The sequence below is a fragment of the Gopherus flavomarginatus genome, chromosome 9 (assembly GCF_025201925.1).
Source record: "Gopherus flavomarginatus isolate rGopFla2 chromosome 9, rGopFla2.mat.asm, whole genome shotgun sequence".
NCBI classification, from domain to species: Eukaryota; Metazoa; Chordata; order Testudines; family Testudinidae; genus Gopherus; species Gopherus flavomarginatus.
Genome location: NC_066625.1, coordinates 13,604,493 through 13,622,820, shown reverse-complemented (window position 1 = coordinate 13,622,820; position 18,328 = coordinate 13,604,493). Strand labels below are relative to the sequence as shown.

Here is an 18,328-nt window from a genome sequence, read left to right as displayed (position 1 = left end):
ATGTTTTAGAAACAAAATTACATAGTAAATTACTATCATGTATTATTTATATAGCACTCACATACAGACACTAGGTATGTAGAGGATGAAATGCAAGAAAAGTAAATTGATAACTTCACCATTTTCTTTAAGAACATCTCAATAGTTCCACAGGTTGGTTTAGTTTCTCTCTGATTCACTATCACTTCATGGTGTAGGGCAGGAGTAGGCAACCTATGGCACGGGTGCCGAAGGTGGCACGCGAGCTGATTTTCAGTGGCACTCACACTGCCTGTGTTCTGGCCACCAGTCCGAGGGGCTCTGCATTTTAATTTAATTTTAAATGAAGTTTCTTAAACATTTTAAAAACCTTATTTACTTTACATACAACAATAGTTTAGTTATATATTATAGCCTTATAGAAAGAGACCTTCTGAAAACGTTAAATTGTATTACTGGCACGTGAAACCTTAAATTAGAGTGAACAAATGAAGACTCGGCACACCAATTCTGAAAGGTTGCCGACCCCTGGTGTAGGGAGAAGGGAGCTGGGGTTAAATGGATTTTTTGATTAAGTGAATTCTAAGAAGAGATTTAAAGTAGGAGGGTGTTGGCCCACATTAGACTGGGTTGAGGATTCATGGATAGTAGGCCATATGGAAGAAAACATAAAGATGGGGAGATGGATCAGTAAAAAAGAGTAATTAGTAAAGGTGCTAGGGGACCTTAAATGGGGTTAGGGTTGAGAAGACTTGTTCTTCATCAATATCCTTTTATCACTAATATTTACCCAGAAAGGCTGCAAATTATTAAACTCACAAGGTTTTGCAACAGACCTTTCTTTTAAAATGTCACTGATCAAAACAGACATAATTTGGTGCCATGTGTCTTTAAGATTTTTCCTTTGAAAAATCCAGATTTACTTAAATTTTTTTTGTAAAAGCACAACTGCCATCAGTTTCTGGTGCTTCTCTAAATGCTATTCTTATAGCTAAACAATATTCCTCCAGAGCAGATTTGATGTTGGTGAACCAGACTCAGTGCTTGAAAGTGAGCAACTACGACCTATTAGAGGCGCCAAGTGGGGGCAGTTAGTTAGATTTCTGGGTGGGAACTCAAGACAGGGGTATTTTTTGTAATTTTAAGAGGAACCCCTATATTAAACCTGTCTCTTGTTGCTGCTGACACCATCTGGCAGAATGGTTACAGAAATACTGTTTAAAAGCACTTGATAGTGTCTCTTTACTTTAAAACCAAACTCTCTCAGTCTTGCCCAGTTTCTTAAACATGTTTCAAGGTAGATCCAATTTATGCCAATTTTACATTTCCATTTTATTTGTTATTATTTCTATCTCCTATGCACTTTATTTAGAGTGATTAATATGGGCAAAGCTGTTTGACACAGCTTTAATAGCCTGATCCAGACTCCCCAAAGCATCTTCTACAACCAGAAGAAAATGAAATAAAATACATCTCTACCTCGATATAACACTGTCCTTGGGAACCAAAAAATCTTACCGCTTTATAGGTGAAACCGCATTATATTTAACTTGCTTTGATCCGCCAGAATGCACAGCCTCGCCCCCCTGGAGCACTGCTTTACTGCGTTATATCCGAATTCGTGTTATATCTGGTCGAGTTATATCGGGCTAGAGGTGTAATTTAGAAATTAGGTTAGTGTCCTTGATTAAAGACACAATGACTTTTTGGCCATGACTAAACTAGCTGCAGCCTTACCTAAAAGGCTCTTGGGAAGCCTTGCACAATACACTGACAGAGAAAGAATTTGGGGAAAGACAATTTAACATGCATCACAGGAGAAAGGAACGGAATCTTTCATCAGTCTGCATTCTAAATTTTGACCTTATATGAAGAGTCGGTATTATACAGTCACAGGCATTTCACATGCAACAGCAAACCAAATTAGTGAAAGAACAGCTAAGCCATGTAAAGTGACAAGACCAGATCCTTGACGAAAAAAATCAGCGTAGTTCTAGCGCCAGTGACATCTCTGAGGAGAGTTCGACCAGTGCTGAACTCTTTTGAAATTAATTATCACAAGCAGTACCTGTGTTGGTATTCACAGCAGGCAGACCAGGCACTGAATTAGAATAAAGACTGAATTGCCCTTGTACCAAGATAAATCTACACTAGAAATCCCTGATCAGTTTTTAAGCAATCATGTAATCCTTTTACCAGTGGTATAAATTCTAGCATAAACCGAGCATAGGGATTTTTTCCACTGTAACATCTAATCATGGCTGTAAAAATACCTTTGCCTAGTCTATGCCAGAGCTTCTACTGGAGCTAAAAAATGGGTATGAGTTTCCCTAATGTAGACAAAACCTTAGAAGTGGTCTCTCTAAAACAATGGGGGGCATTGTGAGTGATTGCACCACTTCTGCCTTTGCTATAGATATATAGAAGACATCAGTCTCCAAGAATGTCAGTTATAAACATTGAAAATCTCATCCACTGCTTAGGACAAACTAAGCCTGCATTGAATGTGCATGCTTATGCAATTCCCACAGATTTTGCTGGATGCTCTTCAGTTTCAGCTTTCACTTAAAAAAAACTGAAGCTTTTAGCAGTTCTGAATGCAAAAATAGCTGTCGCAATGTAAAACAAACTACTGCCATTTTACTGAGACTGCAACAAGACAGAATGAAGGAATAGAACCAAGAAAGGTGTGAACTTGCCCTATAAATTTTAACAATGGTACGTTTGCATTTAAAAAGTTTCAAGCAGACTATGAGCTGTGACCAGCTGGCTTTCCTCTGAAGCACTCAGCATTGGCCACTGTCAGAAGACAGGATTCTGGGATAGATGGACCTTTGGTCTGCCCCAGGTTGGCCGTTCTTATCTTCTTATGACTTTAAGTTGAGTATGAATGACTCTTGTCAGATCCGTGGATATTTCTGAACTGATCCTTGTGCCCTTAAAATGCTTATTTTGAGACACTTTAGTTTAGCTAGCATTCTGTATAGTCGAGAAATGAGTCAATAGCAGCTTATCTTTTGTTTGAAGAATTAACAAAAAATATTGCCATAGCTTTTCTCCAGATATAAATTACCCCAAGCAACAGTGATGTTACTCCTTATCAAGCTAGCCAATCCCCAATCCAGTTTTCCACTAGAAATTAAATCATTTTCTAATCCGTGCTATGGTGTCACTGCTAGGGCCATTGAATAGGGAAAATGTTGAAAATACTATTGTGCTGATGCTGAAAAATAATTAAAACCCCAAAATGAAAGCATTGCACTTGAAGAGGGCTGGGTCACATGAGGTTGTAAACCCCTTTCAAAATAGCAGAGGCCACTGAGGGAATCTGGAGCTGGCACGATATTTAAACAAGATGAAATTCTGCCACTGGACAATGACAGATCCAGCACTTCTTTTGGACTTTATTACCTTAATTCAGCAAGGTACTTTACTCACGTACTTCAAGTTACTTATGTGCTTGTCTCACTGAAGTCAATGTTTTTTGAAAGTCAGTGGGACTACTCATGCTTAAAGACAGGCATGTGCTTAAGCACCGTTCTGTATTAGGGCTTTAAAACACTCGATAATCAGAAACTAAAAGCACAGGATACATCTAGACAAAGTAAGGGCAGATAATGAGCAACTTTCCCTCAGAGTCTGCCAATGAATTCCAGTCCAGCAATTCCTCACTTAGAGAACTGGGAAAGTACTGTCACATGGACAAATGTAAACTAAGACAGGGAGTTAAGAGATGCTCTAATTTATTTCTGAAACATGGTTCTCAAGAGCACAATTTCAGATATTTAGGTTTCCCTAACAAGTAAAATAAGTTACTAAAACACATCATTCCTCTGTTTAAAAAAATTTAGGTTAAGGGGTTTAAAAATACAAATATAAAGATTTCCAGTCTAAATCATGTTTTTTGAGGCAGTCTATTTGCCCTGTCTACCCAATCTATCAAGTTCTTATACTGGTGACAGCACCGTAGTGTCTGAGTGCTTCTTACAGTTCAGAAGACATAACAACATTCCTCTAATACTTCATTGGATACGAAAATGTGCTCAATTTTTTGAGGGTGGTTGGGGAGAGGGTCGTGAGCATGTGTGTATGAGCACTATTGCGGGAAAGCTAACTTGAAGGAATGAGCTGTATTTCTGCTGGAAAGCAGTGGTCTTTGAAGCTGTTCCATACACTGGTAAAGTGACCAGAATAATTTCTTAGGTGTAGAGCTGCTGCCTACAATGATGCTTGAAAATACTGGGCCTGATCATACAATACGCTGAGCATCTCTTGTGAGACGCTGAGTGCCCTCCTCTCCCACCAAAGTCAGCAGAAATTGAGGGCAATTATCACCTGACAGGAGGTCCTCAGTACCCCACGAAACTGGCCCCATTATATAATAATCAACCCTGCTCAGACATCTGTTTATTTAAAACTAACAATGATTAAGCTCATCTCTCTATACTGTCTATTGGAGAAGAGGATTTGGCTAGCAGAGTATGAGAGAGTTCAGAATCCACGGCTGCTTTCTGGGTGGGAGATTTCAGCCCATTTAATTGGCATTTGGCCAATATATTACCATGTATTTCATTTTCTTTCTGCGTACATGCGCTGAAGGAATTTGTTGATGAGTATACCTTATAAATGGAAAAGTAAAGTTGCTAATAATAAAATTCAATATAGTCTCTTTGCGAAGTGGGAGGTCTAAATATGATACTTGGCCAAAGACACCAAATTAAATGGTTGTTGAAGGCCAGGGGTGAAAGTAACTTAAAGGACTTACTGGTATGCCAGAGTCCTGAGCGGGGCGTGGCCTCAACTGGAAGAGGCATGGCCTCAGCCGGAAAAGGCAGGGCCTCTCAAGATTTAAAGGCCCTGGGGCTCCAGCTGTGGCTGGGATCTCCAGGGCCTTTAAGTCACCCCAGACCTATCAACTGCAGAGGCAGACCCGAGCCCTTTAAATCCCTGCTGGAGCCCTTTAAATCCCCAGTGCTCCTGCCACTGCGCCAGCTGAGCCCCGCTGCCGGAGCAGCAGGTACACTGGGCCCTCTAAATCCCAGCCCGAGGAGCTCCAGCGGTGCTTTAAAGGGCCCGCGACTCCCCACAGCGGCTGGAGCCCCGGGCCCTTTAAATCACCACCAGAGAAGCCAGTCCAGTCTCCGCAGCCCAAGCCCTGCAAGCCCAAATCAGCTGACATGGGCCATGGGCCAGTGTGTAGACATACCCAGAGTGGCTGATAAGATAGTATGCTCTGCCTGCCATTTCCAGCAGCTAAGATGCAAGCAAGAATTAACATTAGAGACAGAAACTAGGTTCGCTCTTTTGTTATCCTTTCTTTCTCCCATGTGTGTTTGATTGGTTTTGTCCTAAAGGAAACCAGAAAAGTTATTTCTCTTTTCCACAAAAAGGACAGTTAATACCATCTAAAAAGTCCATCAAGCAGAGGTATCCCCCTATAAAAGAGTCTATATAGCTAAAGAAAATGGGAATAAGGGAAATTGTTCAAATGGAAATATTAATTAATTCTTTAAGTTCCAAAAGCTTTAACTGTTTTCTGTTCTTTTTTGTGTTCAACAAAAGGTTCAAGATTTTTAATGGCAGTTGTTACAATGAGAATAAGTCAGCAAGAACTTTCCATGGAACCTCAGACCACACTTAACGGTTTAATGCTATAACAGGAAACAAGGGTTTTATTAACATTTTATCCTTTCTTGGGCAAGAAATATTCCCTTAGCAACACTATAGGTGTGTTCTCTGTGACTAATGTTTGGCTTAGACAACTGCACCTTTGATCCAACAGACCCAGGATTTGTTTACATTCCAGGAATGCTGCAAAGTCCACTTTTTCTTCCCTTGGGCATTTGGGGAGGAGGTGACTTGGAAGGAATGGACTGTTTGGGGCTGCACTCGTTATTGGTTAGGCTATTTTATTCTGGTTTGTGAAAGCTCTATCTGTAAACTAACGATGTTCAAGGTCCCACATTTTGTTTTAAGCCCACTGCCTTCTCATTCGGATGTTTCATTAAGAACCGTCATCAATCTGTGCTGTGCAGAAACCTTTGTTAAAGAATAAAGTAATCTTATTGTCACTCTGGCCTTCCCCTCACAATCCCTCCCTAATGTTTTGTCACCCATTGCGTTGTGTCCTTCGATATTTGTTTATAAACTCCTTGGGGCAGGGATCATCCTGACTTACCTGTACTGCTAGGCACCTATCTCACTTCGGAGCAATATAAAATAGTAAAAAGGTAAGAGCTGATGTAGTACATTTAAGACAACCAGGTCCTGCTGTATTTAATGAACAGAAACAGATGTACTAATGATTCCCAGCAATTATTTTTAAATTCCTACATTCTGGAATTGCTATGGTTAGTAAATCAAGTTTGTGTCAATAACCCCACCTCTCATCCGAAAACTTCTCAGTGAATTTTAGAGAATATGTCCTGGCATTCAAATCTATTGCCATTTCTCAAGAAACAAAGTTACATTTTTCTTTAACTTTAGAAATTTTGAAAATGAACTAAAATATCCAATTTTTTGAAAATAACTCTTAGATCAAAAGTTTTAAGCAAAATCTTAAACTCAAAGATTTTCATTGCTCTGCCTAAGCAAGAGTAAAATATTGTATGAACAGTCATATTTGGTGCAGCTCAAACTCTGACAGCAATTGTTGAGCTCATAATTCAGCAAACACAAGGTATATTAAAATTGTCTTGGCACAATTGCCTGTAATAATAGTGTCAGTAGATATTAAAAACAGGATAGAAGGTTGTTGAAGTAATTCTCTTGACTTTTGTTTACAAATTATAAATCGCCCCATCACAAGCCATCAAAGTCCAGGATTCACCAGTTTTGCACTCTTGGGTCCTGATTCTGCATGTGATGCCCAGAGCCCATATGGAACCTCACTACTTCAGTGGGGTTCCATATGGGGACAGGGATTCTATGATGAGATAACTGGCTCTGTGGATGAGGGGAAAGCAGTGGACGTGTTACTCCTTGACTTTAACAAAGCTTTTGATACGGTCTCCCACAGTATTCTTGCTGGCAAGTTAAAGAAGTGTGGGCTGGATGAATGGACTATAAGGTGGATAGAAAGCTGGGTAGATCGTTGGGCTCAACGGGTAGTGATCAATGGCTCCATGTCTAGTTGGCAGCCAGTACTCCAAGAGTCAGTCCTGGGGCCAGTTTTATTCAATTTTGTCATTAATGATCTAGATGATGGTGTGGATTGCACCCTCAGCTAGTTTGCAGATGACACTAAACTGGGAGGCATGGTAGATACACTGGAGGGTAGGGATAGGATACAGAGAGACCTAGACAAATTAGAGGATTGGGCCAAAAGAAATCTGATGAAGTTCAACAAGCACAAGTGCAGAGTCCTGCACTTAGGACGAAAGAATCCCATGCACTGCTACAGACTAGGGACCGAGCGGCTAGGCAGCAGTTCTGCAGAAAAGAACCTAGGGTTTACAGTGGATGAGAAGCTGGATATGAGTCAACAGTGTGCCCTTGTTGTCAAGAAGGCTAATGGCATTTTGGGCTGTATAAGTAGGAGCATTGCCAGCAGATCGAGGGATGTGATCATTCCCCTCTATTCGACATTGGTGAGGCCTCGTCTGGAGTACTGTGTCCGGCTTTGGGCCCCACGGTACAAGAAGGATGTGGAAAAATTGGAGAAAGTCCAGCGGAGGGCACAAAAATTATTAGGGGGCTGGAGCACATGACTTATGAGGAGAGGCTGAGGGAACTAGGATTGTTTAGTTTGCAGAAGAGAAGAATGAGGGGGGATTTCATAACTGCTTTCAACTACCTGAAAGAGGGTTCCAAAGAGGATGGATCTAGACTGTTCTCAGTGGTACCAGATGACAGAACAAGGAGTGATGGTCTCAAGTTGCAGTGGGGGAGATTTAGGTTGGCTATTAGGAAAAACTTTTTCACTAGAAGGGTGATGAAGCACTGGAATGGGTTACCTAGGGGGGTGGTGGAATCTCTTTCCTTAGAGGTTTTTAAGGTCAGGCTTGACAAAGCAATGGATGAAATAATTTAGTTGGGGATTGGTCCTGCTTTGAGCAGGGGGTTGGACTAGATGAGCTCCTGAGGTCCCTTCCAATGCTGATATTCTATTATTATGTACACTTGTGCACATTGCAGGGCTGAGGATCTTATGTTGCTAGCAACATATTGGACCTGATCACCCTAGATGCTTCTACTCATTGAGGGATCATACAGCTCAGTTGGATCTTGGATGATTGCATAGAAAAGAGGGGAGCTGCCTCCACAGCATCATCGTACTGTTGCCCCTGTGAGTTTAGAGCTCAGCAAGCTGGGTACGATTGTGAGGACCACTCTCCAAGGGCATTGGTTCATCCCATCAATCCCAAACAATTGACCTAGTCAACCTTATCCTACATTGGAAGACCCTCAATGATCTGATCTCCTTTCCCCTCAAGGAGGTCTTTGGAGACTGCTGATTGAGGGAGTCATGCTGCTATACAGAGACAGAAACTAGCCACTATTTGAAAGCTATAGGTTTCCAGGGATGTCCCAAGATCTGTAGATTCAGGGGGCTCAGTGCTTAAAGTGGTCTGAAAAAAGTGGGGAGCCTATCATAAACTGGGAATCAGTAGCTTTGGTAAGACATTGCTCAAAGTGCACCCCTCAGCAACCCAGCTCAATTATTTTATTTTTTTGCCAGGTCTACACAACCCTTTGGGACATCACCCAACTTTAAGCACTACAGGGTCTGACTCCCCTGACTGTTCCCTAGGCATTAAGGCAAACATTGCCTCCTTCCACTGTCAACATGAAATTCACAGAATTTCCTGTCCTGCTTGGGTTTTTCTCACATAAGAGAAGATCTAACCTCTAATCTCATTGGCTTTCCAAACACTGGAAAGTTTTCACTGGTTTGTATGGGGCAGGTTGTTTACTACTATGAACTCTTATCCACTGCTCTCTCCTGAAATAGTAAGAACCTAAGTGAAAATAATGTAAGTTCTCTGGACAGGGACAATGTAAGTTCTAATTCTGGGTACAGCATCTAACACAGTGGAGCCACGATCCCTTGCTACTGCAATACAAATAAATAATACCATTAGCCAAGGAGAATAACAATAAAATACTGAAATAATATGGACTAGCATGGCACATTTTAAGACAGTGTTTTGCAAAAGTATGATGCACATCCCCCTCACACTAGCTACAAAGTTCAGAAGATGTATACATTAAAATGGGTAAGTCTCTACCAATACATAGCAAGGTGGAGGGACCAGAATTGCTTTCATTGTGCTGAAGTGGAGTTCAGTTTTCAAAAGTTTAGAAAAAACTATTTTGATGTGAATTTTGTCTTTTTTGTCATATATGTGCCACAGCTAATGATCTTGGTGCTCCTCTAAGAGTGTTACCCCTTCATAACATGATGTACACGCTAAGATGTTTCCAACAGTATATGAATAGTTTTTTTTTTATTTTAAAACAACACCAGTTTGGGGTGTACTATCCTGTACAGACAGTACAATATATCTAATATGCAGTGTAAACACAGCCACTCATATATACAATGCATGCACAACATATAGTACATGGGCTGCATTTTGCAGCTAACTGATTATTTTATTTCTTGTTCTGTGCATATTTTTTTCTTTTTAACTTAAAATTCCACATTTACAATAAAAATACTTTTAAAAATGAAGTCAAGTTGCAACCACATAAAACGTAGACTGTGATCCTGTAAAAATTTACACACTTTAAGCACACAAGTAGTCCCACTAGGACTCGTAGGCTTAAAGTTAAGTACATGTGTAAGTCTTAGCAGGATTGAGGCCTTGCACATTTAAAGATCCAGGGCCACATGCTTCCTTCTTATGCTTGGAGGGAATCCTATCTCCACAGAGGAGAAAGTTCTTTGCAACATGCTTCCCCTCTCCTTCTCATGCCAAGATAGCTTTTGGCAAGCTCTGTCGCGTTCCAGCTGAGGATGTGTTTTTCCACATAAAGGGTGGAATTTAGGGCCAAGTCTGCCTGTGACCACCTTATGAAGGCCTCATCAGGGGGTAACTGTCTACCCCAGGTGGCTGATTATTAGGTCCAGGTGCTCATTTACTAAAGATTATCCAAGCTCAGTTAGACGAAAACTCTAAATGGAGACAGGAAGCTCTAGTAGGGAGGAGCTCCCTGGAGAAGGCTGAGCAGGGAACCTAGAGGGTGAGCTGTCTGTGGAACCCACCAGAATGGGGAACCTGTAAGAGGTGCTCTTAGAGAGGGGGGCCTTGTAGGAAGAGGGATGCAGTCAGCAGGCATCCTAGAGGGCCTGGTCTCAGCCAGGGTCTCCTAGACAGTGGTCGGAGGCTTTGCCTGACAGGGATCACCTGCTGTCCCTGGGGAAGAGTCACAGTGGACTAACCTCCCCTCACTCCAGAGAAGGCTGTTACTCTGGTAGGGGCATGAGTCCTAACTCCAGAGGCAAAGACTGAAACTGAGAGAACCCTTGAAGAAGAGTCCGGGTAAAGGTGAGCACTAGAATCAGGTGAGAGACAGATGGACTAAGAATGACCCAGTCAGGCAGCTGAGATGTTGAGGTGAAAGTTTTGTTTATGCTCTGTACTGGCTTTTCTGTTAATAAATGAGACCCTCCACAAGGAGGTGCTTCTTAGCATCCAACAGTCTGTTTGGACTTCTTGATTCCCATGGGCGTGGGAAAAACCAAGTAAGGGTTCATCTGTAAGGGGGCACTCCAGATCAGCCTAGCATGATGACATGCCTCTACACTGTGCAACATGCCTTTTCAGAGCAGTCAAAGTATAGACAGTCCCTGTAAGTACCACTCCTGCGGGACTTGTGCTCTCCAGTATGGACAGGAGTCAGTGTGGTCAAGTAGCAGATTGGCCCCTGCGCATTTCCCAAGATCTACCCAGAACTTGGAGGTTCCATGATGGGGGTAAGGGCAAACTACACCTCCTGACATTGGAATGAATAGGAAGAATCCACACGTTGCTCTGCTGTGCAGGTCCTTTTGAAGGAAGGGGAGAACAGGGCCCTGTATGTTATAATGCTATAAATTTTTATAACTCTCTGGATCAATTTTACCAGTCAGTGCAATTGTCCTTGCAATCTGCTGAGAAATAATAACCCTTATCCCACAAAAAAGTTGTGCATGATATCAGGTACTGCACTGGACATATGCAAACAAAAGTTTGTTTCTTAAGAGCTTTTTTTAAAAGTTAAAGCAGAATGCTAAGAAAAAATGAAACTTTAAGAACATCCTTTGCATTCATACACTTGGAAACTGAAATAGAAGCCACATGAAAGTCACTGACCTTCTCTAATTTTTCAAAATGTTCTCTGAGGAACTTCATTGGCCGGTCTGGTTTTGCGATGCAAAGGTTTACAATGCACTCTTTCAAAATCTGTTGGATGTTATGCTTCTGAACATATAGCTCACATCCCTTCAGACTCTCATCTTCTTCCACATTGTAGGAGGAAGAAGCAGCCATCTTCAGGCTTGTAAACAGAAAACAAACGTAGGTAAGAAAATGGTGCAATTTAGATATCAAAGAGAATTCCTGAAGTCTTTTGTCAAAGCAATTTGACAGAACTAAGGTATTTTAATATTGTACATCTTCTCTTCACAAGCTAACGATTCAGCACATTTCAGAGTTGTGGCACTTCACATGCAAATACTGAATCATGTCATCTCTACAAAATCAACATACCAAGAATTACAAAAAGAGCATTCAAATTATTAGACATTCTTCAACATTTTAAAAACAATGGTGCAATAAATCATGCATACTATGAGTTTTAAAGATATCTGCCAAATGACAATTTGGAGTAACATCCCCATCGGTGAACAAATGGAGTCTAGGTCCCTCTCTTCAGGGTCCTAGATTTCTGTAGAAGATGGAGGGGCATCTGTCTCTAGTAAAATACTTTAACACTCCTTTTTAAAAATATATATGGGGCAGCTCTCTTGCACCAAAGAGGAGTTTGGTGATGAAGGAAAAACATGTTTGATTCCTCCAATTAATGTGTGTTCACCCACTACAAAATAAAAGGGCATATGTTTGTGGTCTATTAGATTTATATTAACTTATATTAGATCATTTAAGTTTCATCACCTCTTCTCAATTCCCATTCTCAGAGCAGCTTTTGAGATTTGCTTTCAACCTGCAGGAATGTTTCATGACTGGGGACAATTTCAAACAAGAGGGAGATATATATATATAGATATATAGATATAGATAGATATATATATATTAAGAAAAACAATAGATCAGATGCTTAAATGCTCCCTTGGAACAAAAAACAGCACAGCAAAATCCTTCATCACAAGAGCCAGATGCTCTTATAAACCTGGCTCAAAATGAATCTGAAACGAGACAATTCTCCCCTCAACTAACTGGAACTTGGGCTAAGGTTGGGGATTATGTCTTAAAGCTGATTTGGAGGGAAACCCCTTCCTCCCAAGAATTCATTTTCAAGCAGTTTTTAAAGCGTCTCCCTCCATGTGGGAGAGAATTTAGCTGTGAGTTTTACAGAGAAGTGGGAGACTCTCATGCTGGACTGGGATTTGTTTTCGGATGGGGGTGCGGGTAGGAAACGGGGCAGGAAAGGGGGCATCTCCTTTCAATTGTCCCAGTGCCAGAGATGACATCCCCTCCATCAAAGCATCTCCCAGCCTTTGTGAATGGCACCGTGGAGGGGAGGGGGATGAAGAGAATAAGCAGCCCCCTCCCCTGCCTCCACCACTAGCACCAGGCTTTGTGCTGCAATGAACCCATTGTTGCTGGGCAGCAGCTCCAAAGCCGGGGGGGGGGGGGGCTGGGGGATGGAGAGGAAAGGGGCTGTCAAAACCAGAGAGGAAGGAGGACGCAATGGTGCCAAACCAGCCTAGGGGACAGGAGGAGCCGTGGGGAAAGAATGTGGAGTCAGAGGGGCCATGTAAATACCTGAGTGGCTGGAGCAGTGACAGCAGCGGCTCTTCTCTCTCTTCCCTTACGCAGGGGGGTGAGGGCTCCTGTTATTCTGCAGTGCAGCCGCCTCCTCCTTCCCTGGCTGCTGCTCCCCTTCCTCTTCCTCGGCAGCACTGGAAGGTCTCCAGCGGAGGGTTCCCCTTCACTGCCCTGCCCCCCAACCCCAGAGAGCTCGCCTACAAAGCGTTAGGGCGCTGCAGCAGCTCCCCTGCAGGAAGTCCCGTCTGCTGTCAGTCACGCATAAGCGCAGCCTCCCTCCCCACCTCCTGCAGGCAAAGCAGGCTCTGATTCTGGGGGGGGCGCCCGGGGGCAGGCGAGGGGAGAGGGGCACCAAAGGAGGGACACGCAGCCTGCCCCAGGGACCGCAGCGTGTGTGAGAGAGGCAGACAGATACGCCCGGGGAGAGGCGCCTCCTTCCCCCAGCCTGCGGTCCCTAATTGTCAAAGTGTCCTGGACATCTGGATCTTGATTTTTGGGGTGGTGCTTAGGAGATGGAGAAAAGGGCCAGAGGTAGGGTGACCAGACAGCAAGTGTGAAAAATCGGGACAGGGGCAGGGGGTAATAGGCATCTATGGAAGAAAAAGGCCCAAATATCAGGACTGTCCCTATAAAATTGGGACATCTAGTCACTCCAGCCAGAGGAAATGGCAGCTATGACATCCGTGCCACTGTGTGACAGGTATACCCGTTCTCTGTTTCTATGGCTCATAACCTGGGAGTCTTGCTGCATCACCAGCTGCTCCAATAGCAGCAGTTGCCAGGGGTGCTTATGAGCTGCTCTTGGCACCACGGCTGCATCCTTTTGGCTGCCTGTGCCTTTGTCACCCCGGATTAGATTACAGTAGTGCCCTTGACTTGGAGTTACGCCTTGAAACTTCTCGTGCAGAAAGTGGTGGCTTATCAGCAACGTCTCCCTCGATGTGCACATGACACCTGTGCTCCACAATCACCAGCTAATGTCTGGATCAAGCTGAAGGAGCTGGGTTTGACCTATAAAACCCTACATGGTTTGGGGCTTGTCACTTTCAGAAACTGCCCTCTACCCTATGATATTGCGGCAGTTGTCATCCTGTCAGGTGCCCAGGCTCAGAGTTCCAATGTGCTACCATTCTGCTCTACATAACTTCTTACACAACCCTCATCAGCACAGTACCAGAGTGCCTTCCAGTAGTGCAATAAGGAACGTGACTAATCTGTGTCAAGCGATACATTTTCTTTCCAGGAGTGGAACTGTGTGCACAGTATAGGTTCTTGGGGTACTCAGGACTGGGCATCACCTTGTTACCCCCTGCCCCCAGCATGAGACAGACTTGCTTGTGCTTAACTGAGTGTCAGTTCCCTGATGCTATCAGCCTATGAGCCACCCAAGCACTTTCCGCGGGATTATGCCAGCCCTTACTTTGCTTTGAAGGTTAACAATAGGTGCATCCCATCCCCGAGCCCCTTTGAAGCATTTCCCTATAGTGTCCAGCTCCTTATCCACTAAACACTCCCAGAAACAGCAGGTCTGCTGTCCCCAAGAGGGAAGTGTACACACCAGCTTGTATGATTCAACTCAGGATCAGACCCTGCTTAATATCCCAACACTTGGATATATTTATAGTAAAAACAACAATATGTTTATTATCAGAGTTAAGAAATACTAAGAATAATGAAAACCAAAGGTTACATATAGAACAAAATCATAACATGATTTCTAGAGACTAAACTTAACAAGCTAGCCTTCTGTCTAAAGGAATTTATCTCACCACAAATGTCCTTTGCAGCATTTTAACCAAGGCCCTTTGTGGTCCCATTTTCATGAATATAATCACATGGCCTGATTGCTTCCTAGGAGGAGAATGATGTGGTGTTTTCCTTGCCTTCTTCTTATATCCCCCAAAGTTCACTTTCTGTACCAGAATCAAGATAACCTCTGTGGCTTAGTTTCCACTGTGCTGCCTCTCTGTTGATTTCACATCCTCTCATTGACTTTATATGTAAATGACTCTCTATGCTGTTAACTTACAATGTTTAATTTACATGCCAACAGACAGGTGACTAAACCTCTTTTGCATGACAGAAAGGCAGTTTGTCAACTCTGCCTTGATACCTTTAAAGCAAATTTTCAGTAGACATACATAACTCCTTGCATAGTGTCGGTACATTTCACAATGCTATTAATGATCAGTGTGATTCTGGCTTTTCTTTAAGACCTCATATGCCATATTTTGTTGAACCAGAAAGTACATACTAAGAAATCTTGCCAGCTGACAGTGAAGGGTTCATCAGTCACAATAAGATTTTGTTTTGGTAGGGCTTTGTTTTGGTCTTTTATATATATGTGTTGCTATGTAGTTGTTAGAGAAGGCAGGTCAGAAAAGTGTGTGTTGCACTTGGAACAGAAGGTGGGAATGTTTGTGACAGTCCTCAATTCCCCAAGGGAGTTAGTTCCAGTCCCTCAAACCAGACTCTGAGAAAGCTCTGTCTTCAAAGACCAGATTTGGTGAGCTTCAGGACATGCAGCCTGTTCTCCCAAGCTTTTTGGGGGCTTGGGGGGAAGGGCAATTAATTTGGGGTGAAAGAAAGCTGTGATGGAGGCTTAACCACAGCCAACTAACGTGTTTTGACCACAATGGATGGCAGTAAGTGTTGTTAACAACATGCTAATTAAAATATGTGAGATAACACTTTTTCTAACACAGCTCCATTTTCCCAGTATAGACATAGCCTCTTACTAACCTTTTACCCTGTGATTTTTGAGGGTATCTCAAGGATATAAACTAGGACAGCTGGTGTTTAATAAACCCATTAATGGTTTAGAAAAAGGGGACAACAATTAAGTGGCAAAACTGGCAGATAACACAACATTATTTAGGCTAGTCAACAGTAGACAAAACTCTAAAAAACTCCGGAGAGTCCTAAGCAAGCTAGGCAAATGAGCAGCATAATGGCAGATGAAATTCAGCATCAGTAAATGAAAGGTCATTTTAAAAGCAATTTTTATGAGTAATTCAAATTACTCTAGGTTCTCAGTGCACAGTAGTGGTCAGACACGCACTATGCTCAGGACCGGCGCTAGAGTTTTTCGCGCCCTAGGCACACGGCTATTTCACTGCCCAGTGCGCCACTCTCGTGGCTCTGGTGGAGCTGCCGCAGCCATTTCTGCAGAGGCTCCGTTAGTCTGCGGCTCCGGAGGCACGACTGCAGCAGGTCCACCGGAGCCACCTGCAGCTCCCTCCCCCCACCGCAAAATGCCCTCCCCCGAAAATCCTGGCGCCCTAGGTGATTGCCTAGTTCACCTCAATGGAAGCACCAGCCCTGACTATGCTGCATACAGAATGAAAGAGACACTAAGACAGGAGCAGGTATAAATACATGAAAAGATGTGAGTTGCCTTACCAAGTGTGAGATCAGTTTAATGAGACAATTAAATTGACAGCAGGATACCAAGGGAGGAAAAATAACTTTTGAAGTGGTAATGAGAGAGGCCCATTTCAGACAGTTGACAAGAAGGTGTGAGTAACAGTAGGGGGAAATTAGTATTGGGGAAGTTAGGTTTAGGTTTTGTAATGACCCAACCACTCCCAGTCTTTATTCAGGCCTAATCTGATGGTGTCTGCAGAACTGGAATTAATTTGCAAACTAGACTGACATCTTTTCATGTATTTATACCTGCTCCTGTATTTTCCACTCCATGCATCTGATGAAGTGGGTTCTAGCCCATGAAAGCTTATGCCCAGATAAATTTGTTACTCTCTAAGGTGCCAGAAGGACTCCTTGTTGTTTTCCCTTATGGGCCAGTTATTCCATAACTGTTCACTATGGGACATCATGCAACTCTTTTAGAAGCATCTGGTAATGGCTATTGTTAGAAACAGATACTAGATGGACAACTGTTCTTACCCAATAGGGCACTTCCTATGGTCCCAGATTCATTTGATGCATTTTGTAAATGTTTATCTTTTGAATGTGTGTAATGTGCCCGGAGTATGGGATAGACACAATTAAAAGACTAAAGGTAACATTTTCATAAGTATCTAAGGAGACAAAGTCCCATTGAAAGTCACTAAGTGACTTGGGCACTTTTGAAAATTGTATCCTCTACACAAACAGGACTGATCTGGCCTTTTCTCAGAGTCAGGTTAGGCTGTATGTAGTTTCCTTCTGTTGTTGATCACTACACTCTGCACAGCTCGCACTGTTCCATAGCCATTCATGCCTGGCCAGTAGATCCACTGCTGGGTTCATCTCAGACATGCGTAATATCCAAGAGTGTATTATGTATCTGTCTCATGATGTTAAGTCTTAAATCTGCTGGGTTTACTGCTTTGTCCCCTTTAAGCAAAATCCCATCTGGCACACATACCTCATCCTTTCCCAGTGATAGTGGATAAACTCCTGTGGCTCTTCTGCCTTGCAATCTGGCCACCCTTGAAGTATTGTTTTACTCCCTGTAGCATCCCATCCTGTTCAATGCTTTGGTGGTGGATTGCCTGGAGCCTCCCACCACATATGCAAAAGTATTGTAGCATGATGATAGACTATCTCCTATTCCAGTGGTTCTCAACCAGGAATCCAGGCCCCCCTGTGGGGGGGGAGCGTAAGAAGGTTTCAGGGGGTTCGTCAAGCATGGCCGGTATTAGACTTGCTAAGGCCGAGGACAGAAAGCCAAAGTCCTTCTGTGCAGGACTGCAGTCTGGAGCCCCAAGCCCCACCACCGGGGGCTAAAGCTGAAGCCTGTGGCGTGGGGCCCTGGGAAACTGCCCTGCTTGCTACCCCCTAATGCTGGCCCTGGCTATTATATGCAGAAAAACAGTTATTGTGGCACAACAGGGCCATGGAGTTTCTATAGCGTGTTGGAGGGGGAGGCCTCAGAAAGAAACTGTCCTATTCCTTAGAGCCATCTCTGTTGTGACTTTCCTGGGCAGTACCTTATACTCACCTCAAAGCATTGCAGTCCCAATAACCTGTGCTGTAGTCATTTCAATGCACTTTACAGTGGCTTTTTTCTGACGCTTTCTAATGGTTTGTGCAAGGCATTTTGTCTGGAAATTCAGCTTTCTTGGGGGTCTGAATCCATTTCATGCTGCCTGTTTGCTGGATTTTCAAACTAAGCCAAATTGTCAGCATCCCTCAAAAATATGCAATGAAATAAGTCTTCCTGTGCCAGCTGTCTATACTAATTCCTAACTGCACTTTGTGCTTCTTATCTTTGTATACTGATGATCGCCTCAGTAAGCCACATCTTTGCCCTGGCTTTAAAATCAAGTCGTACATTGAAACCATCATCCCTTTACATTATAGTCTTTGCTTCTGGCCCGCAAGTCATTGTGCAACGGTGGACCCATGTATCTGTGCAGAGTCCTGTTGTAGTCAATGGGGCTCAACACAGGTGCAGAGGTCTGCTGGTG

The 18,328-nt window shown here is 43.1% G+C and overlaps 1 protein-coding gene across 2 annotated transcripts in view; it reads right to left on the bottom strand.

Annotated features, from left to right (window-relative positions):
* The window catches only part of PRKAR1B (protein kinase cAMP-dependent type I regulatory subunit beta), a 115,071-nt gene extending 101,895 nt beyond the window's left edge, over nucleotides 1-13,176 (bottom strand). The window contains exons 1-2 of one of the 2 annotated variants that reach the window (XM_050966346.1): nucleotides 12,912-13,176; nucleotides 11,280-11,463 (exon numbers count right to left, since the gene is read on the bottom strand). In XM_050966346.1, coding sequence (XP_050822303.1) covers nucleotides 11,280-11,456 — 177 coding nt within the window. In that variant the 5' untranslated portion in view covers nucleotides 11,457-11,463; nucleotides 12,912-13,176. Of the gene's footprint in view, nucleotides 1-11,279; nucleotides 11,464-11,755; nucleotides 11,800-12,911 lie in introns of those variants that run through there. The other variant, XM_050966347.1, reaches the window with a different exon arrangement.
* Nucleotides 13,177-18,328: the final 5,152 nt, after the last annotated feature.